We start from the raw sequence: 24,344 nt of genomic DNA, 5'->3' as shown, positions 1-24,344 counted from the left end.
AGTTTTAAAGTTTTGCTTTACGTTATAATATTGGCAAAATTTAACTCTGCAATCCAAAAAAGGCAACCATTAATTTAAATATTAACTTACATATATAAAAACTATAAAATGTATACATTATGTTTTACGGTATTTACATATTTTATTAACAACTGGGCCTACTGTTAAAAACCTACTTTAAGCTCTTGGTGTACAATTTTAAACTAAGCGAAAATGTAGCACAACTTGCCCGGCATTTGTTGTGTGCATGCCTGAGAAAAAATTCTAATCAGCTCCGGCGTTAGGAATTAATTTGCGTCGGAATTTTTTTCCAGATAATTTGTTTTAACTAAATTTAATACGTTCGTTTTTAGGGCATGTTTTGTTTTTTTATTATTCAACACAATCTATGTAAAAAGAAGAAAGGTTATAAGCACTGTATAAAGCAAGGCTGTTTTTGTAAATATTAATACAAGCTCTAATGTCAAAACAAGTTTTAATCACTTTTAAAATTATTTTGCATGGTTTTCATAACATTATAATCCGATTACAAGATGTTATCTTGTTAAATGGCATGAACTTATGATGTTATTATATACGTTAAAAACTTAAAGCTGATTATTAAATCATAGAACTAATAATAGATATTGGTAAAAAGCAATTAATAAATACATTATAAGCAAGCAAGCTTAACTATTAGTAAACTATTAAATCTTATTAAACATGTACTGTTTAGTGACAAAACATTTTAAAAGGTTTTAATTTTTTTCAAATTTTTTTTTTTTTGGCTTTCGTTCCATTTTATTAAGAGCGTGCACGATTGAAAAAAGACAGAACCCGTTGAAAAATGGACCCGTTAGGATTACCCCTTAAGAAGAATCGCCTCCTTGTTGTAGTTTTTGCGGTGGTTGTTTTTAAGGTAGTTGTTTTGGGTGTTGTCGTCGTAGCTTTGGTGGCTAAAGTAGTTGCAACTTTTGGTGCTTTGTTGGTATCAAATGGTGACTGGATTGGTGTTGTACCATTAGCCAAGTACCAATGCTGTTTTACACGCTTGTAAATTGGGTGGTTAGCGCTCGTAATTAGGGTTAGACTTTGATCGCCTAAAACAGAATAAATAAATTTGCTCGAAGGATATTCAAAAAAAAATTCCAATAGAAAAATCTTATAAAAACAATTTTTTTTACTTCTGTTACCTCCTTTCATTATACATCGTCCTTGTTTCCAACAACAATGTTGAGTTTTACTACATTCGGCCCACAAATGAATCATATTTTCAATTCCCTCGATGCAAGGGTCGAAACATTGCTCCGTTCTAGTTGCTAAAAACACAAAATATGTCAGTTTAAGCGACAAATATAAATGTATTTTTTAATATTATTTTTTACTGAGTTTTTTATTTTAGAAAGAAAAAACAGATAAATTAACTTTTATCTTACTTATAGTACAAATGTTATTTTCTGCCAACGTAGCTTTTGCGCTTCTACATTCAGTATCTAAAATCCAAAAAAATAATTATAAGTCAGAGAATATAAAATAAAAATAATTACAAATCAGAAAACATACTTTGTCTGAAAAATAAAATTTTATCATACATCCAAATTTTTACTAATACTGTTAATTTTAATTTACTGGAAATGTCGTCGTTGCTGGGAGCAACGGTTAAAGTAGTGGTTGTGGAAGTTGTAGATGTAGATTTTGTTGTTGTAGATTTTATGGTTGTTGATGACGTTGTTGTAGGTTTTTTTGTTGTCGTAGTCGTTGTTTCTGTTGGAGTTGTCGTAGTTGCTTTTTTGGTTGTCTTTTTTGCAAATGGTGACTGGATTGGTGTTGTACCCCTAGCAGTGTACCAGAGATTTAAAACTCTTTTGTACAGCGGATGATTTTCTTGAATAAGCGATTGACTTTCTGAGCCTAAAAAATAAAATCTAACATCAAAAAAATAAAAATTTAGCATCATTTTAGAAATTGTTTCTTTTTAATTACCAGCTCTGTATAAATAATTTTTTTTGTTACCTCCTTTCATTATGCATCGCCCCTGTTTCCAACAACAATGTTGAGTTTTTCTACATTCGGCCCACAAATGAATCATATTTTCAATTCCCTCAATGCAAGGATCAAAACATTGCTCCGACCTAGTTGCTAAAAAACAATAAATAATTTGTTTACAAAAAATAATTTAAGTTTCTTTGCAATTTAAAATTTATAAATGTTATTAAACAGGTTTTTAAGCCAACAATTTTTTTTTACTTATTGCACATAGATTTCTTCTACTCAATGTTTGTTTTTCTCGTTCGCATCGTTGTCCTTTACAGGCAAAAATTAAGAAGGTTAAACAAAAGGCGATAATTAAAACCTTCATTTTTTGTTTTGAATTTTTTAATATTTTTTAAAATATATCTAAAAATAAATTTTGTTAAAATAATAACTTGCTTTGGACCCAATCACGTAATAACTACCACGTAAGATTATATTTAAGATTTACAATTCTATTCTCAGAAAAGTCAGCAATCTTCAGTTTTAATAAAAGATCCACACGTCTTTTAAAGGTAAACCATGTACAATTTTATTGTATTTGGCTACCTTAAACCCAGACTTGTAATTAACGTATGTTTGTGTCCCGTATTTATAGGCAGAAATCACGTAATCTTACCCAATCAAAATGTAATGATAAAGAAGACCAGAGGGCATGCTAGATCGCAGAAGCTTTAAAAACAACCTAGCCATTGTAAATTGGTAAAAAATTACCTCACCGCACTTGACGTAAGATTTGTTTCGTCATTTTTCCTTCATTAATTAAAACGATGATTTCAATCGTGCGCGATCAGCGAAAAGTGATCTAATTTTTAACCGTAAGTATACTAATCCGGCAGAGACATAATAATCAAAGTTTTCGCTAATTGCAGTCGTTTACACAAACTTGCCGGATCTACGTCAAAGGCAACCTTTACCAAATCTAAATTTAACTTTTTTCCATCACTTAGCTACTACTTCCTACCACGATAAGTTTGTTTCCTCCTTGATTTCACGGTAAAACCCAGATTAAAATGAGAAGATCTTAAGGGATTTAGAAAATTGTTTATAATGCTAATTCGTTTTTGGTGATGTAGATGTTTCAAGAACGATTTGGAATTAAATCGATTTTTTGTGAATTTTTTTTGGATTTAAAAATAAAATATGTAACCAAAACTTAAAGTATAAGATGGAACGTGAGTCTTCTAGTTATTTTTAAACTTTAATTTCCTTAAGCAGATTACTGTATTCAGTTCCTATAAAGCAAGATAGCTCAGTCTTGTTATAGGATTTAAGAAATGCAAAATTTATTAAAGGAAATTAAAATAATATAATATACATTATTGAACTTCGTTTGGTTTACACTGTTTTATGTGTAGGGAATTGGGTCAGGAGAGTAACAGAAAGGTCCAGCAGTGTATTAAAATACTTAACTAAATTCCTAGTTAAAATCTTATCAAATAGAATTCTGGCTAACATACTTTATTGGTAACAATATATATACAAAAATGGGGGCGATAATATTACAATATTACATTACGCTAAATCATTTCTAAACTAACATCATTATCATATAAAATACACCAACTTCTTTCTCCACAATCACAATTATCAAAAAAATACAACACACTCACAACTTCTCCTTCCACGTAAAGCGACACATTAATCAAATGGTACATAATAGACACAAACTAAATTATTCTGCGATGCGAAAATAAATAATATACTGGGTTAATTAATACAAAACTACATTACATGGCTGTACGTTTCACTGTCAATTAAAAATGGATGGTAATTCTATATCAAATTAATTAATTATCACAAGATTCAGGAAAAAATATATTCAGTCAAAATCTGACGCATACATAGAAAAACTATGTCACTATTGATAATGTTTTTTTTTAGGTTTTTACTATATAGTAAAAACTGAACAACAACAGGAAATGTTATCGAGATATAACCTAAATCCAAAATTGGGGCGATGATATGTACATACATAGCGTCTATACAATGTTTAACTATCTCAATATAATGACGCAATAAATTTGGTAATTCTAATTACCTTATGGGTAATCAGATCTGTCCTTGAATAAAAAGGTATTTCTTAGTTTTTATACCCTTTTAAGTAACCAATACATATGAATATTGTTTCTTTGCAATTCTCTTATTGTTAATAAATTTGTACGGCTTTTAACCGCATAGGATGGCAGCGAGTTTGCACAGTTATTTGGGTTCACAGAACGAAAGTTATTATTTTGCCTGAGAAGGGGTTCTTTCATATTCTTTTTTGTACTTCATAATGGGTTGGTTCTGGTTAATAGTGTTGACAAAGTTTGTAAATATTTTTGTTTTTGATACCCCCAGTTTTGCGACGGAAATTACATCACGGCTGTCAATGCAGGTGATTTTGGCCATTTCTTGCCGTTCTTTGTGAACTAGCATCACAGCTGTTTTGAGGCTAGGAAAGCCTTTGCAGCGTAATTGATTGCGATGCTAAGTGCTTTTCCTACACTACCACCCGTTTAGAAGAGAATTATGGTTACTGTAAAATAATTCAAGGATCAGCGAAATAAATTATAAGTCTGTCGTCATTATATTGATATAGATTATACGAGTAACTAAATATAACATATTACTAATAAAAATGGAAACGGTATAAGAATATAAGGATACATTACGATTAATCTGTTTATAGGCGAAATAAAATAATAACAAATGTTGGTGATTTGGGAAAAGATTAAAAACGATGTTAATGTATTTTTTTTATAAGAATATAACAACAAAACCTCCCATTGTTATGTTTCTTGTCTTTAAGCCGTGCCATTAAGTGGTTGATCTGGGTTCGCGTTCTGGTTTGTCGGACTTTGATTTGGTTCGTTCAACCTGTTTCTGCAATAATGAATGAGGTACCTCGAAAAGTACCAGGTAAAAAATAAACCCCAGAATTGGGATAAACAATAACTAATAAAGAAAAATACGTTAAATATCGGGTTAGTAATTTTAGACATGGCTCTAAGAAAGCCAGAACTTATCAAACCATCAAACTCCTCAGACAAATAGTCCATGTCTATGTTTTGGTTAAATTTACCGGTCCCTCGCATAAGTCGTTCAAACTTTTCGTTCGTTATGGATGATCTCGCAACTTGTCCGGCCAAACTGTTTATGTCTTCGAACGAGAATTGCTGGTCATTTTGGTACATCGTTGAAGCAGTGACGTAGTCGTGTATACTGAAATTCTTAATAGAAACATGGTTAGGGGTCGGCCTCATCTTAGTGATGTGGGCCTTAGAGGATATTAACGAATAATTCTCAAAAACTACAAAACTATCGAGTACTTTAAAAGTAAACGAACGGCCATATTTAAAATTCTCAAGTAGTGTTACCGACTTAAAAATGAGGTTTTCGTAATGAAGTTGTCCGATTTTTGTTGTATCGTTGGCAAATCTGCGATAAGCTATAAACGGTCTTGTTGCAAAAAGGTTCTTGTATTTCAATGAATGTAGTAGCGTACCTTAATTGACAGCCATAATAGTTTAATTTAGTTAAAACTTCTCTGAGTGTTTGTTCGTGGATAAGCACATCTTTAGAAAACACGATAATATCGTCCATATATACAAATATGTTTTTGATTCCACGTAATACATAAAACATAAATTTAACGAAAGAAGCAGCACTGTTACACAATCCAAAAGCCAACACTAAATACTCAAATGTCATTATGTTGGTTTGTATACATGTTTTATGTATATCATCGGGATGTACTGCTACGTTATAGTAGGCATTGACTAGGTCTAGCTGAGAAAAAAATGGTCATGCCTGCTAATTCAGCCGTAAAATCGTGTAGGTTAGGCATTATAAACGAATCTCTTTTGGTCACACGATTTAAGGCACGATAATCACAGAGTAGTCGAATTGATTTGTCCTTCTTCTCGACTAAGTGTAAAGGACTGGAATAGGCGGAATTAGATAGCCTGATAATGCCTTGATCAAGCATGTCGTTGAGTTTCTTCTCAACTATTTTATAGTTTTCAGGCGAGAGTCGACGAGCTTTACAAGTAACAGGAAGCAAAGTGCCCGTGTCGATTCTGTGGGTAAAATTGTGCAGTAAATATCCTTTACTGAACTCCTTTTCTAAAAGAGCTGGGAACTCGTCAACGATTTTCCTCAAATAAACGCAAATTTCTGGATAGGAAATATCTGTCGAATACTGCTGGTGAGACGGGGGGTAAGACGGGCTGGTTTGAATCCGTAGACTTCTTATTGGGTTTGGGGGGGTTTTTCTTCTTATTGTTTGCAGGGAAACGTGTTGTTTGAAACGAATCCGCGTTTACACATTGGCAGTCGGTCCTTGGGTTCGAAGAATTTACCCGTGGATCCCGATGAAGGTTGCGATACCATAGCATGAGAGGAATTTGAGATGTGAGAAGAAGATGACGTCTCATCCGCTAGCTCCTCGCATTCCTCAAATGAATCAATAGTAACAAAGTTCTCAGACGGGCTTTCTTCTGTGGTCGGTATGTGGTCGGTCCATCTTTCATCTTTGTCCCGTAGAGAATGCACCGTTGTAACTGGGTTCGGGATCACCTTAGCTCGACACAAACCAGCAAAAGCTTTTTCCACCGGTTTGGAAAGTGGAGAGTCAAGGAGTTCGCAAGATTCTTGCGACGGTGTATAAGTTAATCGTTTATTTGAGAAATCAATCGCTAAAGCGTGTTCTGACAAAAAAGAACTACCGATGATATGAGTTTCAATAGAAGTATAAAGAAACTCGGCTGTAAAGTTTACAGTCATTCCAAAGTCAAGAGTCAAATCCTGTTTGCCATAAACGGGGATAAGGGTCCCGTTTGCTGCTGAAAGGTATTGAATGGCTGTTTTCCGTCGTTGTTCGGTTGGGTTAGACATGAGATTATAATTTGAACCGGAATCGATAAGAAAACATCGATTAACATTAAAGGCAAATACGTACAATAAAGTGTTATTGATAATATTTACATCTTGATGGTGTAAAACCTTCTTTATGGCCCCATGACTCACCTGCGAGCCATGGGTCTTTGGTAGTTTTTTTGTCGGTAGGTACAAGGTGGAGTACAATTGTAGGCCTTGTCTCCGTACCTACTGTGGGCGTAACAATAACCTGGGTTATCGGGACGTCTTTGTGGAAAAGACGGAACGATAGGTCGAGGTGAATAGGCGTACCTCGAAGTGTTTTGCACTGAATTTTCATTATTTCTTCCGTGAGTACGGGGATTTCTTCCGCTAGGACAGCTAAGAGTAAATTCTTGCCGGCGGGATTAAATGGGTAAGTGTTTTTCATAGCATCGCTATTTTGGGGCTCCGCGCGGGCCATTGTATTCATTTATTTAGACAGGTTAGCGATTCTTTCGCCTAATAATTTATTTATAAGCTCCTGATTATTCTCAGGACGAGAAGAACTTTTTTCCATCTGTTGGGGTTATTCATTTTTCTTGCCGCGGGCATCATTTTGTCAGCGGTGTTCGCGAGCTCTTCGAGCGACATGTCGTCGCGCTGCTCGAAGACGAGGGTAATCTGTGGCGGCAACTTCTGAAAGAAAAGGTGCCTGACAAGACTTGAGGTTGTCTCATCTTGTGTAAAGTTTACACATTTCATCATTTGGCAGAGAAGTTTCGACGGCTCCTTGTCGCCGAATTCGAGTTCATTAAGCAATATATCAAAAAGCACTGCCTTGCTTTTTGAAAAAAAAAAAATATCATCTTGTCTTTAAGATGAGAATAAGGTATAAGGTCATCCTTACAATGTAATATACTGGAATTTTAGTCAAGACAACTTGATCCAAAAATGAATTTTCTTTGTTTTTAAGATCCTTGCACCCTTTAAGTAAGCGGCTCACCATAATGCAAGCTGTCTAACACACACCACAAATACACAAATGGAGCTCACTAATAGGCCTATCACAACTATACAACACTCACTAGTGTTTAATAACACCAAACAAGATTATGGTAAAATAAATAATAAAACAAATATGTAATCAATCAACCAAAATCCATACAAAATATAAATAAACCTGAATAATCTGTATGACAAACTTAACTCTAATCTATCCTGGTATGATCAAAAAAATGAAAATATAACAAGACTTATAATGCGTTAAAGACTCTACAAAAAAAATAAAATAATATACCGGAAGGTTGCTCTGCTCAAGGTTAAACTGGCCCTACAACCAAATGTTTAACTTTTATCACGTCGTAAAAATCACCATATCTGTAGGGAATTGGGTCAGGAGAGTAACAGAAAGGTCCAGCAGTGTATTAAAATACTTAACTAAATTCCTAGTTAAAATCTTATCAAATAGAATTCTGGCTAACATACTTTATTGGTAACAATATATATACAAAAATGGGGGCGATAATACTACAATATTACATTACGCTAAATCATTTCTAAACTAACATCATTATCATATAAAATACACCAACTTCTTTCTCCACAATCACAATTATCAAAAAAATACAACACACTCACAACTTCTCCTTCCACGTAAAGCGACACATTAATCAAATGGTACATAATAGACACAAACTAAATTATTCTGCGATGCGAAAATAAATAATATACTGGGTTAATTAATACAAAACTACATTACATGGCTGTACGTTTCACTGTCAATTAAAAATGGATGGTAATTCTATATCAAATTAATTAATTATCACAAGATTCAGGAAAAAATATATTCAGTCAAAATCTGACGCATACATAGAAAAACTATGTCACTATTGATAATGTTTTTTTTTAGGTTTTTACTATATAGTAAAAACTGAACAACAACAGGAAATGTTATCGAGATATAACCTAAATCCAAAATTGGGGCGATGATATGTACATACATAGCGTCTATACAATGTTTAACTATCTCAATATAATGACGCAATAAATTTGGTAATTCTAATTACCTTATGGGTAATCAGATCTGTCCTTGAATAAAAAGGTATTTCTTAGTTTTTATACCCTTTTAAGTAACCAATACATATGAATATTGTTTCTTTGCAATTCTCTTATTGTTAATAAATTTGTACGGCTTTTAACCGCATAGGATGGCAGCGAGTTTGCACAGTTATTTGGGTTCACAGAACGAAAGTTATTATTTTGCCTGAGAAGGGGTTCTTTCATATTCTTTTTTGTACTTCATAATGGGTTGGTTCTGGTTGATAGTGTTGACAAAGTTTGTAAATATTTTTGTTTTTGATACCCCCAGTTTTGCGACGGAAATTACATCACGGCTGTCAATGCAGGTGATTTTGGCCATTTCTTGCCGTTCTTTGTGAACCAGCATCACAGCTGTTTTGAGGCTAGGAAAGCCTTTGCAGCGTAATTGATTGCGATGCTAAGTGCTTTTCCTACATATGCATCGTCTTTAAACAAAAAAAAATCTTTTAACCTTTTTACCTTTAAATATACAAACGAAATACTGACATTAAAATAGAACCTTTGCAGATGACAAAATAAACACGACGAAGATAACTTCTTAGTCAGGTTTAACAACCTTTTAATTAAAATTCGTTTTCGTTTTGTCAAAAAATAACCGCAGGTACATCTAAAAACTTTCAATTTTACCTTCTCCGTAACAACATGTGTATGTCAAAGTAATTAAGATAAACAGAGTTTGTAAGATAACAATTTTTAAACTTTAAAAATATGATTAAGAGCGTTTATATAGAAATAAACAGCTGCGTAGGCATACTTATTTTACATCATTTTAGAAGAAAAATTATTGTTTATTGAGTACTTTTGCATATCAACACATTCTTGACTAGTTTTTAATTTAACCATTTCACTAAAAAAAAAACAAATTAAAAGTAATGAGAATAAATCTGATTTATGTAGTTTTTACCAGTTTGAAACTTCATCCGTTTTAAACCCAAGCAGATCAAATGTTGAAATCAACAAACTACAGAACAAATGAGAATTGTCCATTTCAATATAAACGAATTTTTATTAAAAATAGTTAAATGAAATTACAAACCAACAATTTGTGCAAACCAATATACAATCAACTATCTTTAATTATATATGAAAACATTATTAAAATAAATTGGAAGACACTTGTAGGCAATTATAAGAACATCATTTCTTTACCTTTTTCTATAAAAAAATTCAAAAGTGAAATTTAATTAAATTTCCAGGCTCAAATAATTAAACTATATTTAATAAAACAGTAAAAACATAAAAAAAACACATTAAACTAATATTCCTAAATAAAAGCTAGAATTTTATTTTTTTTCTAGTTTATCGCGTTTGTCACACATTGCAAATATTTATATTAAACGAAATAACATTTTAAATAGGATATAATATGGTAGCAAACGTAATATAGCATTTAGTTAAAGATAAAACTGTTAATAACAGAGCAATAATATAAAAACAGAAATATAAAATAAGTTCAAAAGATTTTAGACGGGCTAAGAAACATTGTTCCCATTAAAGGCTGAGTTAAACAAACTTTAAAATATAATTTTTGACATAAAAATTAATTTAAATAACATATCTAAGAATTATATAACATTTCACATCTACTGTCCTTTACGAAAAATATATATTACAAGTATTATATATTTTAAAACTATATATAAATTGAGACCAAAAGCATAGGAGACCAAGCCACCAAAACTACCACATAAAATAAACGCAAATAATTCGCATATAAAGATATAACTAACAACTAACAAAAAAGTAAGAACTACAGTGTGGCTGTCTAGAGATATACGCGAAAGTTTCGAGTTTGTGATAAGTGCATAAAACTGTTACCGAAAATGGGATTAATCCAGAAACGTACCCCGACATTATTAACCAATTTGTTTTAGTCAACTTCTGATAAGAATGAAAAAATAGATAAATAGTATACAAGGCTAGCAGGCAAATAGGTTAATAAACAGAATTGATAATCGTCTCCAAAGTTACAAAAGATTTTAAATAAACTTTAATAATATTCCTAACCACTCTTCTTTTTATAAAACCCCTTTTTATTTCAGAATTTTCGTAGTTTCATTAAAAATTCAATTTTCCGCCCAATAAAAAATGGTTAGTTTGGTGAAGTCTGACGACCGATAGGAAACATTAAAATTGAAGAACTCATGTAAGATAAGTCCGGTAGTTTTTTTAAAGATGCTTTAGCCTCTTCGCTTAGATCTGCATCCTCTTCTTCAGCCTTCTTCTTGGATATAGAGGAGTTCTTAAGAGTTGCAAGGATCTTCGAGAGAGGATCAGTCTTCTTGTTCTGGATGACAGGATCCGGAGTAATGTTCATAGTGAGCTCCAGTAACTCTGGATCGAGTTTGTCTTGCGCTGGAGTGAATAAAAAAAAAAAAATTTTTTTAAATTAAAAATTGGGTTTAACTTATGCAATATTTAAAAAAAAGAGATAAGTTGTAAAAAGCGTAATTGTAAAATTATTACTAATGTGGTTATCATTTATTAGTTTAAAAGCATTCCTAACTTACATAAACAGGTATACAGAAATATGAAAGAATGTTATTTACATGTTATGTTTATTTCTATATGGGATTTTAATCTACTAGGCATTTTTAACATAGTAAGTAGCAGTAAAGTGTAACATATGGATAAAACTCGTAAACATTACGCATTTAAACATGACTAATTAAATAACTAACACACAGGAAGGCAAAAGTGTTAGTGCTATATGGTGCATAGTGTAAAAATGGGACAGGTTAACTTAGTCAAATTTATTTTGAAAATTGAAAATATATCCCTATACAGTTATTTTCCTATGCAAGTTTGTACATCAAAACCATCTGTAATAAGAAGTAATTTTAAATGAAAGCATGTGTTTTTGATAATTTGTATCTTAAATATAACATAAATAAAGTGAAAAATTTGTAAAAATATGCAATAAATTGCTATTAGCCAAGCACTGATTTAAAAAGTTAACCCGTCATCAATTTTCAATCATTTCAGATTTTAATCGCAGTCTGTAATGTGAAGCAAACTCATGCTTACATGCAAAATTTAAATACCAATTACCTTCCTGAGGTACAGGTGATGAAGAATAACTCAACATTGCAAGGTCTACACCACTAAAATCAAGCACACTGGCCTTGTTTTCGATAGCCACTACATCACCCTCATTATTACCATTACTACTGTTGCTAGCAGACTTGTGAATTTCAACATCTATGGTAGTACTACTATCTACAAAAGCATGCAAATCTAAATTAATGCCAAACTTCAGTACTAAAAATTAAATTTAATTATTTATAAATTAATAGAAAACACAAAGTTTGTTTTGTTTTTCCCATTCTATACATGTAGTTTGATGAAAGCAATCAAATTAAATTAATTTGTGATTCCAATATCATTACTCTAAACTATAAATAACAAGTAACTTGTTATTGATAGGATTAAAGACTAACCACTTTCTGAAGACCACTGTTGATCAGGAATTTGCTAGAAATAAAAAAAACAGATAACTTTAGTATAAGTTTATGAGATAAAACAGAACATTTTGTTTGCTAATTGCTATTTATATATAATACATATTAGTGGCAATAACAAAACAAACAAAAAAAGTCTATATATTTATAAATATTAATAAGAATGGTAAACAGCTTAAAAACAAAAATATTGCCATTTGCGGTGCAAGGTTAAATATTCATAGGCAGATATTAGTTAAGAGTTGCATTTGAGACCCTATGAAGACTATTTAAATAGGATGCATAAGATGAACAATCAACTAGTTTTTTTAAATAAAATTGTAACAACTAGGATATTTAATCAAAAATCTGCAAAACTGGTAGGCCTATTTTAAAATTAAGCTGTACAATATTTAAAATTATAGTAAGCTTACTGTGGGCGCAGATTTGTCCACAGGAGAGACCGTCGTCATAATATCAGCCGCCGACATCGGTTGCATTATACCAGAATCTGACATCCTCTGCAAAGCAATAAGAATGTTAAGCACTTTTAAAAAATAGGCGCAGTTTAGTAAACACCTATGTGTTATATTAAGCTAATTAGAAAGTAAAAAATATATATTCAATTTTTAATGTTGTGAAGTGTATATATTAAATAGCCCATATATTTAAAACATAAGAAAATAAAACCAAAATATAAAGTTTATTTTCTTTATATTTTGCAAAAGAATATACAGTTAACCACAACAAATATTACATATTTTGTTTATTTTCAAATAACATAAACAACTGTACTTACCAGCCCTGCCGAGAAGTAGGTTGGCACATAGCAGGGTTTGCTTGATTCACTGAAATACTATTTTGGGAATCAGAAATTCATATTTAAATATTTAAATTAATAATTTTACAATAAAAATAATGTGTTGTTTTTTGGGGTATATATATATATATATATATAGGCTGATATTTTTATTAGTTTTTGAGTTTTGGTTAATAAAAAGTTAGTCGAATCCCCATCCCATATTCCACATATAAACATGCAAAAAAAGTGAAATCAAACAATTCCATGCAAAGCACCTAAGTGTAAATCAAATATAACGCAAAATATTAAATTATTATTTGTCACTAAAACAATGTGTAATGTGAACATTGTATTATCATTGTTAAATCTGTATTATTTTGCAAAACCAAAATATAAATTAACAAGCATATAAACTTATAACAGTGTGCTTTAAAATACCAAAATGGTATACCAAGCAAGTGTATAACCATGGTTTATACAATATAAAGTAAAGGGCAGAAACGATAAACATAAAAAAGATGCTGCTTACAATTAAAATTGTTTTTATAACTTATTCCACAATAGAATATAAATTTACCATTACATTTAAGCACTTACAATGTTTTGAGTCTTGGCCCCAAGTGCACTTAAAAGTTGTTGATTATGATGTGAGTTGTTCCAGCGAAATTTCAGAGCGATTGTGTTGTCTGTATCCTCCATTGAACTCCATAACCTACTTGGACTTTAAACAAATAATTTTAAAAATCTTTTCATTTAAATAAAACAAGAGTTTAGTTAAAGATCATAGCATAAGTTTTATTAAAATATACAATTTTTAAATCACTTGTACATCGGTTTGTAAATAAACTGACTTATTTTATGATCCTACCAATTTTCTCTTGCACTTCACAATCTTTTTTTGAAGAAACATTAGTACAAGTGATTCCAATAATAAAATACAATTACCCGTTTTTAAATAAAATATTTTTTGATTAAAAAATTAGTTAAATTTCAAATCCAAAAGTTTTTTCTTAACTTACCGATTAATTTTTTTAGGATTCTGTGTAGTTGATTCACATTCATAAATTTCTAAAATCTCCTTTTTAATATGTTGCAACACAGTAGATATTTCTTTACTTGAATCTGTAGTGTCTGAATTTTCATAGAAAAACGAGAGTTCAATTTCTTTTATCATTTTTTCACCCTGCAATTAAATTTTAAAATGAACATCAGAAATAAGAAAAAAATTAATACAAATACAATCAAAGCAAAAAACAACTTATTCAACAGTTAAGGCAATTATTTTATAATCACCAAAGGTAGTTTCTTCCCAACAACAGCAGGTTTTTCTGAAACCACAAAGTTTGCTTCATTGGAAAAAGAACCGAAATCTCCAAAGTCACCAAAATCATCATCTTCTTCAGAAAAGTCATTTTTTGGAGGCCCTGTGTCAAAAGACGCAAAATTATCTAAATTATTTTGAGAACTTGTTGTTGGAAATTCCTTGGCATCTTGAAAAGCCTCAAACTCGTCATTGTCTTCATTTTCAGAAGCATTTATAGATGACGGATCCAAATAAGTAGGGGCTGCGCTAAAATCTGCAAACTCATTGTTTTCAAAAGTTTTATTATCCACCTTATCAGAATTGTTTGTTGTATTACTGGTATTAACTGTTTCAAAAACATTTTGATTTGATTCGCTAAAAGTTTGAAACTGGTTTTCATTAAATGGTGAAGAATTGTCAGTTTCAAAATTACCGAAAACAGCAAAATCAGCAAATTCATCACTTTGTTCGATTGTATTTGTAAATGTTTTTTCTGATTCTTCAACAGTTAATTCAATAGGTGGTTCTTTACTTTTATTCAACGTTTCACTTGTATTGCTTTTTAAACTAGAAGTGTCTGCTTCTGAAAGAACATCATTATCATCGTTATTCTCAGACCCACTTTCCTTTAATAAATTATTTTTGGCACTTTCTTGTACATTGTTTGATTGTTCTGACTGTAAATTATTTCCCGAGACCTTTATTTCACCTAAGTTAGTGTCCATGTTTGGTAAATTTTCTTGCATTTGCAAAGAACCAGTTTCTGAAAAATTATTAGTTTCCTCAATTTGTTCAGTTGCCTCACTCCAACTCTCAACTGATGAGTTATCTTTAACAATATCAGAATTTGTCTCAAAAACTTGAGATATTTCTTCATTTAATAACATTTCATTTTTTTGCTCTTCAGGTTGTGGAGCTCTAGATTCAATGTTTTCCAAACTAATAGTATCAGAGTTGGATTCGCTTTCAACAAAATTTATGGGAGGTGAATTTTGTTTATCGTTACTATCAGTAAAATCTGAATTCTTATCGCTTTCATTTGTTAATTCGTTAATATTATTAGGTGAAACTGTATTTAAATCTGAAGGAACTTCACTTGTTAAAGGTGTTTCAAAATCACTTGTAACAGTTTTATTATTTTGAGTTGATAAATTAATATCTTTGTTTTCTGAATCTTTATTTGAAATTGGTTCTGTTGAATAACCTGAAAAACCATTTATTTTCATATCATTGTTATCAAAAAAATTGTTTGATTCAATGACAGTTTCTGTAACGTCTAAAGAGGTATCTTTAAAACCATTGTTTGTAGAATATAAATTATCTTTATCACTTAAGCTTGAAGGTTGTATATCAGAAGTTGTATAATCGTTTACAGAATTATTTTTTAACTTGGAAGATTTATTAAAATTATCATCATTTGCAATTTTGTCATCTGCTTTTTGAGAAAAATTACTCCAGTTAGTGGAAAATTCTCCAAATTCTTCCCCATCTGAATCCTCCTGCCATGGTTTGTTGTTGGCAGATGTAAAGTCAGTAAAGTCATCTTCGTCTTCTTCGAAATCAGCAAATGGAGGAGGAGAATTAGAAACAATGGGAATAAAATTAGACATACTTAGAATAATTAAATGTTACTGACAAATCCCTGCAAATTAAACAAATTATATATACTTTAAAGAAAAGCAAAACAAAAAAATATTATTTTTAAAATACTAGTACTAACGTAATTGCTTACATAAAAAGGTAACGTACTTCCTGTAATAGAATCGATACAACAACCAGAAAAGCACGATTATAACTACGCTTTTCAAATACAAAACACCTTATTGCTTATTGTCTTACTTATAAATATTAGTAGTTACTAGTCTGCTAGTTAGTGTGTATACAATATTACTCTATTAAGGTATTTCTTCGCTAGTTTCGGAGTCCTGTGTGTACAGTTAGGTAAAGGACATTTTGGCTGACAGTCGGTTTAACTTTAAAACTAAGATTGCACATGGTCAGATGGTTATACGGCAAAAAACCTACTTAAAAATCGTCATCTAACGTTGCATTTTAACAGTTAAAGCTTTTACAAAAATTAGCCCTAACGAACTAGAGTTGTAACCATTTCAGTTACTAGTAAAGTTGTAACTGCAATATTTTTTTTTCATTGATCCTCAAAAATGTAATTATTAGTTTATATGTCAAGCAAATTGTGTCTATATATCTAACCATATCCCGTATTAATCAATTAAACAAAATAAAAACAACAAAATCAATTATACATTTTTATTGAACAAAGAGAAAATAGCTAGTAAAATGGCGTTTTATAGATAACAAATGAAAATACAATTATTTTGTACAATGAATACTCATTTTGGACTTATCCGGATTTTCTGTAAAAAAACATAAAAAAATTTAAATGTAAGTTTCTATTACACCATATTTCACCCTAAGAATAGCGTAGGCTGTGCACTTACATTTGCACATAAAGCAAATTTATTGGATTTCCAATTAAATATGCTTATTGCGTGCAGGCCAAGCTGCGAAATACCGTTTAATAATACCTAAAGAATGTGCTCTTACGGGTAAAAGGATTCCTGAATTCTTTGTATAATCGCAGCTTGTATAGCAGCACTTGGTTGGTCTTCTGCTCTTGGTCTGATAACCCTGCAATAAACCAACAAGATAAAAAACCATTTGCATGTTATGTTATATCATGCCAGATGCAATTCTTAATTAACAAAAATTGCTTTACTTTGAAAAGTCTGTTTTCTAAAGCTAGACATTTATTGATATTTATATCAAATATGTTTATAAATCGTCAATACAAATTTACAAATCAACATATAAAAGGCCTAAATTTTGTATATTACTTTCTCAAAGCTTTGCAAAACATTTGTTTGTATTCTTCCTTGGCTGCTAACATAGTTAAGCGTTGCATAAGACCTTGTGTTATAAGATCAGAGTTGATTGGTGTGTGGTGAAGTTTTAGTTCGTGGTCTTTAAATTCGGGTTGACAAACGTTCAGGTAAAGTTCAACACCTTGAAGGGTAACTAAAAAGAGATAACTATTATATTAACTTAATAAAAATATTAAATTAAAATAACTTTAAAATTAAAAATTGGTATAATTTAGAGAAACGCAAGTATTTAGCAACTAATGTTGTGTTTTGATAGAGGAAGAGTTGTGTTTGGATAGAGAAAACGGACAAAGAAAGTAACCCAATCTCAGATAACAATCAAGTTCAAATAAAGGAAATGGTGTACTAATGTCTTTTATGGAATTTTAAGTAATTAATGTATATTCTATGCGCCAGATTTTTTTGCAAAGTAATAAGAAAATCAATCAACACAAAGCGATTCTTGTTTATAAAACCATCCCATCCTTTTGTGTTCAGAGAAATTGATGAAATCGCACCGTTGTTGCGACAAATTGACATGTCCCGCCACTTGATTTCAGATAAGATTACAAATAATACGTAGGCTATACGTAATGCGACAATCACGCGGGCTAAAGCTAAACATTACATAAATTTTATCAAGTCATCAACATACTTTACAAAGTAGGGGCATATGTGAACCCAAAGCTATGTTGATGAGCATTTGGCTGTCTATTAAATACTCAAGAAACTATTACAATGCTCTAATTACACTTTGATATTCCGCTCTTATGGCAAGTTATGATTTGTGATAAGATAACATTTGATTTGAGATGTGACGTCACTATAATGATAAGAGCTTATTAAAAAGCTTCATAAAAAACATTGTGTTCCGTTCGTGAGCTTGGAAAAATGTCATCTATACCAAAAATCGTTTTATGGACTCGTTACAGGGTAAATATTTATTCTGATAATAAGGCCTTTTTTAAGATAATAAACGAGCCATTAAACAATTACTGGTAATGTAACAATTAACATGTTTTCTCAAATATTTTATACATACAGTTTCTTGTTAAGAGCTTTTTATTTAAATGTAGCGTTTATATTCGTAAAATTTGAAATTTAGGCCATAGTTATATTAAAATATTTATATTAATATAAAACTATAATGCTTACAATCGAATTTGACTAGAAAATAAAGATGAACATCCCGCAATTGCAAGTTGTAGGTTCCACTGCTGTTTTGGCTTGAGAGAACTTTTCCATCAAATCCTCTAAAAATTTTACAAAAATAATTAAAACTTGAAAAAAATAATTTACCTAAATCTTAAAAAATATAATTTAGTAAAAATATTTAAAGCAAAAATGTTAAGAAACCCTTTCAATCTATATTAAAACTTTAGGAGAAATATTGTGACCGTTTTTTAAAATGAAATACAATTAATTACACGACGGAAAAATTTGCGATGGCATGTATTGTTAATTTACATAATACTGTTATAATATTTTTCGTGGTTTAACCATAAGTCTGTGAATGAAACAAATAAATCAGTTTGGTAATATCGTCAATATGCCCCAGGTTATGGCTACAAATCTTACTAAACAAAATCTTTTCAACTATCGTCAGCAATTCGACTTACAAACCGTGCAAATAATGTAATACACTCGTTGGGCAACATAAATATAGTAATTAAATATATATTTAATAGCAACTTTTTCTGTTAAATTGTAGTATACTTACATGTTCAATGTCGAATAGAAAGCTCCCTTCAAATTAACTTCACTTAATGGGATAGAAAGATTGACAGTCTGGGCATCAATGTTAGGATTGTAAGTGGCGTTATAAGAAACGGCATCAATAAGTTGATTTCTAAAAAAAAGAATTTAAAATGAAAGTTTATTAAAGGTTTAATTATTATATGAGAATTTTCAACCACGTCAAAACTACGACAGTTAAACTGGCAATTTAAAAATAGTCGACTGACTCCTATGGCATAAGAATGATTGAATATTTGCTATAAATAGTACAATGCCAAAATCCTTTGTTTTTCGGTAATGGGCAATATAAATGTTATTTTATACCCGCCAAGATTCTGATATTACAAATAATCGAACTTGCTAAACGTTCTATTGTAAAAATTAGCATAATCAATCATATTTAATCGTTTGAAATTCTAACTTTTAAGAGAGCGATTCCAAATAGAAGTCCTTAATACGATCGCTTAAAACAACAAGTAAGTAAAGATCTAAAGAACCTTAAAACGTTCTACTCACTCAGAAGTGGAATATGTAAAGTCAATGTTGAAGGCATTCGCTGCAGCGACATCTGGAAGTTGTAAGAAAGACAATCTCTTGAAAACAGCAGGATCTAAATTAAAAAAAAAATAAAAACTATTTGTTTAAAATATAAATACATCCTTAAACACAGCATTGTCGCTTGTAAAAAATTCGCTATACTGTTTTATGTTTTACATCGGCGCCATTTTTAATTTTTTGAAATGGTATTTAATACCAGTAAACGGACTATTTTTTGTAAGTTTGCGGCTCTAAACATATTTAGTAGGTAATTCATTTTTAATGCTGATTGACATAATTGTACGTTGCAAATGTTACCATAATAGTTATTACAGTTACCATTATACAGCTTACAGGTTTACGGAAAAATATTTGTTTGTTGCTGGTGTAGGTGTTAATTAAAATCTCAAAACTTAAAACATTTGTTTGTATGTGGGATGTTTAGAAACAAACAACATTCCAATTCGATCAAAAAAACCTGGACATGTTTTCTATGACATTTATTATATATCAAGCTCTTGATTTGTATCTTTATTGATCAAAAAACAAATTGGTGGTTGTCAGTTATATCTTTTTATACGAATACGGGCGAAATGTCAAGCTTTTGGCTTTGAATTTTTTCAGCTGGTTACGAGACTCTCCCCTACAAGGTGAAAGGTTCATCAAACCAAACCAAATACTTTGCGGGCAGAAAAAACGTAATAGTTTCGACGCTCGAATAATTATCTGCTGTCAAATCGCATGTCTGGCCAGTAAATACGTCAATAGGATATACACGCATACGGAAAGAGATTAAGCCTTACAAGATATTTAATATCGAATTGTCACCTGCTCTCTGTTTTTGTTTACGTGTACACAACAAGCAGAAATTTACCCAATATTTTGTGGGGTCTTACCAAAAAAACGTTTTCTTTGTCGACGTGTTGTTTTTTATGAACTTAACGTGTCAAGTTTTTATATAAAAAATCACAAAACGTGTCAATTTTTTGTTAACCACAACCGACTTGATATCCGATTTTTATAAGAATAATCGTTTTTTATCGATATCCGTGAAATGCGAAATTACATGGCGTTCGTATTTGCAGATTATCCTTGAAATTCGAACATGTGCTTTACAAGTGAAAAGTTATTTTTATCACGAAGTAAAAGTAATGTGTTGACCTAAATAAGATTAAACCCGTAAGTTTGTAAATAAATTTTTCAGAAAATTTTTAAACCGATTTAATGCGATTATAAAGGTATTTTCGTGTATTTGCCATTTTATTAGCTTTATTTTAATAGGATTATCGCGGAAAAACACAAGAGATAAAAATATTACCCAAATAAGGTACTTAATAATTAAAAATTTTGCTATAAAAATTTATTTAAGTTTTTGTAATTAAAAAAAACAAAAAATTTAAATGTTAATTTTAATTTTTAAAACCTTAATTTTGCTAACAATTTTTTTAAATTTAAACTCAAATTAAATTTGGACGTTAACATTTACCTAAACATTTCGTTAAGATTTTAAAACAAATTACCGAGTTGTCTTGAATTGGCGAGTCCGGAGTCAAATAAAGCCAGAAGAATTCCAACCAGAAACGTTGTGAACATGCAGGAAAAAGTAGAACAATGCATTCTTGAAGTTAGATATTTATGGCAAGATATAACAAATTTTCAAACAGTAATCTAAAAAGAAAAAAAAATATATAAAAACATAGCCTTGAAATCTATATTCTAATCAATACCATTTCTTGATAATTCACAAATATTTATCAATTTTGAATGTCAAAAAAATATACGATAAAAATATCATCCTTCCTTTATTTTTTACAAGAAAGTGCTATTTTCGTTTCACACTCTTACGTTTGTGAACTTCCAGCTATAGCTACGAGCCTTAATATACCCTTTGCCCGTGATAAAAGAAAAACGCGATTTGTGTTTAAGGTTTCTATTAAATTGCGGTGGTGTTTCTAACCTAAAAACGGCAACGCAAATTTTTGATTACGTGTTTTACGAAAACCATACGTTGCGTTAGAAAATTCAAAATGTACCTGAAATAGATAAAAGGGCATTTTTTGCCAATATCGATAAAATCTGTTCAGATTTGGTAGTTAATGTCTTTTATTGCAATACTTTTTTTACAAAGTTTTGGGTTCAACACATTTTGAACTACAAACTGTTAAAAATGATGTGTCATTAACGGATATCGCCAATGTGATCGGCACACCGTTAAAACGTTGATTTAACATAAAAAACTAAACTGTCACAGATCAACTATAGATGGCTTTGCAGATTGGATAGGTTGCACCTCAAATGTTAACAAACAATAGCTTAAAATAAGGTTTAAGGACGGCAGTCTAGCCGTTTTATAATCTCCTTCAAATCAACCAAGTAAAGGGATTAGGATAGTCACGAACGCTTTGTCCTCATATTAACAATGTTGATGGGCAAGCAAATACATAGGTAGCAATTAAATTAAAAGGTCGAGTCTAACATGGTATCCCATTTGATTGGTTTTATTGCATTAAACATAGTCTAAAGATACACGGTTTCTTGTGCTTTGCACAGAACATAGTGCGAATACCCTTCTGACCTTATTCCTTGGTAGGTTGAACGAATTTACCAGCCCTAGGTTAAGTTTAACCCACAACACTGATATGCATCACACTCTATAGGTATTTCTATTAATCGTACACACTTACGAAAGAAAATCAAATTTGTTATCGGGTTGTTGTGTAACAATAACGACCTCTCAGCAAAAGATAGCCATCAGTTTAGCGAAGGTCGTTAAAAGGCCTGCAAAGTTTTAAGTAGCGCGTTTAAGTAATGGTGTCATGAAACGTGTAAGATGTGGGCGTGATACTTTTTCCATTAACTTATATCACATGTTACGAGGAATACGGAGAACTGAAAATATTTTGTTTTGCATGTGAGGGTTACGGCTGCTATGTTTATATAAATAAGTGCGTACTGCCCGGGAGCAAGCGAACTCTTTCGCGACCACAGTTGTCAATTTAGTACAAAACTTGTATAAAATAGCATTTTTATGGGACAGGCGTCGATATAGGTCAAAATTAATGTCGATCTTTGATGTATAAACAAGACTTAACATTTGAGCAAAATATTGCCTAATTTTTGCACGCAACCTGTCCGAATTTTGGTCACAAACACTATCAAGGTCCCTTAATTAGTTTGTGCTCAGTGGTGATATCACTCCGACTCGAGAAATGACATTTTGTTTATCGCATCACTAAAAAATTCCGAAGGTTACTCATAATTTTAAACCGCACCTATTTTTAATTATGTACGAGTGATTTCAGATAAAGAATTACCACGCGGCCATTTTGAGGAAAAAATAAAAGTTTTCTTACCATATTTGCATACTGCAAAAAGCACATGTCCTGTGGCGCATAAAACTTGTGTTACGCTTTAATAAAATTTTACAGTTATTTTATTTTGATATGTCATCGAACATATTTTCTAAGTGAAAATTGATTTATGAAGCATGGTGTATCGGTGCTTATCGTCGGCACGGCTACATAAAAAATCAAGGTGTGAAAAGAGAAAATGATCTGCTTCAAATTAAAAATGACATAAAAAACTTGTCGGTTAAAAGCATTACACCCTTTTCCCGCCATTTTACATTAACTCAATTTTCCACCTACTTTATTTCACACCTTTATTTCAATTGATAAGGAAGTTACACTGTCCGAACATCTCAGAAACAGATAATAAATCCGGGGCTGATTTTTTATGTTCTAATAATTGATCGTCACGCCAATAAAGTCGTTTGAAGGTTAGAAGTTCTATGTTTAGAAATCTGATGTTAAAATTTTAGTCTTCGTCCGGGTTTCGCACGAACCTCAAAATTTTTCCGTTAATTTGACATGATACATACTCCTTGCGATAAACAATGTTTAAAATTGTATACGATTTGGTACGCTCATCAGCGAGAGAAAATTTGGGGTAATAGAGAGAAATTGCACCCATCTTAATTTTGCAACAAATAACGTTTGTAAATATTTAGCTTAGGCCATGTGAAAACGCGTTTAAAGTAATGAGAATGGCTCGTTATTATGGAGAATCAAAATTACGCGAGAGTTGTACAACAACAAATAAGCAATACATCTTCTTCTAATTTGCTACATTTAAGTCGTCAAGTTGCATAAGTCTAGGATTTTCATGACAGATTTTGAGAAGTGTTGCGAAATTGTCTCGAAGTCGTGAAAAGTCAAACGGCCTGCAAAAATAAACGCAAAAATAATGCGAGCCCCTTTGCATGTTGATTGCACCGGTTATTTCAAATGGGTAAGTCTTAAAGCAAAAAATTGCGGAAATCACGTGGCTATGGAAATTTTGAAAGCTTATTACGTATAAGTTGTTTTCCAAAACAACAATGTAAAAATTTCACAGACTGTCAATCTTACATTGATAATTTTTCCGATAAATTTAATTTAACATTATTATGTTTATTTGTCATGCTTTTAACTTACCGAAATATTTCAAAAAATAAATATTTATAAAGATAAATATAGAGCTCCTAAAATCATTAGAGAAAGATCAAAAAAAAAACTTTGATAAATATTTATCTTGCAATTATTTTTTAAATGTTCGAATGCTAATTTGTTTTAGCGATAATTTTAAAACTTGTATTCAAATAATTAAAATTAATTAAAAAAGAATTACATGCTTTTTAACATTATCTT

The 24,344-nt window shown here is 30.9% G+C and overlaps 3 protein-coding genes across 5 annotated transcripts; all 3 read right to left on the bottom strand.

Moving 5' to 3' along the window:
- Positions 1-359: 359 nt before the first annotated feature.
- Positions 360-2,372, bottom strand: LOC145743165 (uncharacterized). Its single transcript, XM_082561073.1, has 6 exons — positions 2,227-2,372; positions 1,993-2,118; positions 1,609-1,890; positions 1,416-1,472; positions 1,173-1,298; positions 360-1,079 (listed from the first exon to the last, which is right to left on the bottom strand). Exons 1-6 carry the CDS (start codon positions 2,336-2,338, stop codon positions 784-786), a joined length of 999 nt encoding a protein of 332 aa, XP_082417199.1. The 5' UTR covers positions 2,339-2,372; the 3' UTR covers positions 360-783.
- A 7,759-nt stretch (positions 2,373-10,131) lies between these two features.
- On the bottom strand, positions 10,132-16,137 carry LOC145741944 (uncharacterized). 2 transcript variants are annotated; one of them, XM_082559642.1, is made up of 8 exons: positions 14,491-16,137; positions 14,217-14,380; positions 13,795-13,918; positions 13,195-13,251; positions 12,830-12,916; positions 12,396-12,429; positions 12,007-12,174; positions 10,132-11,310 (listed from the first exon to the last, which is right to left on the bottom strand). In XM_082559642.1, exons 1-8 carry the CDS (start codon positions 16,108-16,110, stop codon positions 11,048-11,050), a joined length of 2,517 nt encoding a protein of 838 aa, XP_082415768.1. In that variant the 5' UTR covers positions 16,111-16,137; the 3' UTR covers positions 10,132-11,047. The 2 variants fall into 2 exon arrangements, with proteins under 2 accessions (XP_082415768.1, XP_082415769.1); XM_082559643.1 differs by lacking the exon at positions 12,007-12,174.
- A 617-nt stretch (positions 16,138-16,754) lies between these two features.
- On the bottom strand, positions 16,755-21,320 carry LOC145743464 (uncharacterized). 2 transcript variants are annotated; one of them, XM_082561427.1, is made up of 7 exons: positions 21,177-21,320; positions 19,636-19,729; positions 19,103-19,231; positions 18,538-18,635; positions 17,356-17,536; positions 17,047-17,149; positions 16,755-16,875 (listed from the first exon to the last, which is right to left on the bottom strand). In XM_082561427.1, the coding sequence occupies exons 1-6, from the start codon at positions 21,271-21,273 to the stop codon at positions 17,062-17,064; spliced, it is 687 nt and encodes a 228-aa protein (XP_082417553.1). In that variant the 5' UTR covers positions 21,274-21,320; the 3' UTR covers positions 16,755-16,875; positions 17,047-17,061. The 2 variants fall into 2 exon arrangements, with proteins under 2 accessions (XP_082417553.1, XP_082417552.1); XM_082561426.1 differs by having other exon boundaries at positions 17,066-17,149.
- Positions 21,321-24,344: the final 3,024 nt, after the last annotated feature.

This window comes from Corella eumyota, chromosome 2, assembly GCF_963082875.1.
Source record: "Corella eumyota chromosome 2, kaCorEumy4.1, whole genome shotgun sequence".
Taxonomy (NCBI): domain Eukaryota; kingdom Metazoa; phylum Chordata; class Ascidiacea; order Phlebobranchia; family Corellidae; genus Corella; species Corella eumyota.
Note: the sequence above shows the minus strand (reverse complement) of the source record. Positions and strands in the feature narration are given on the sequence as shown.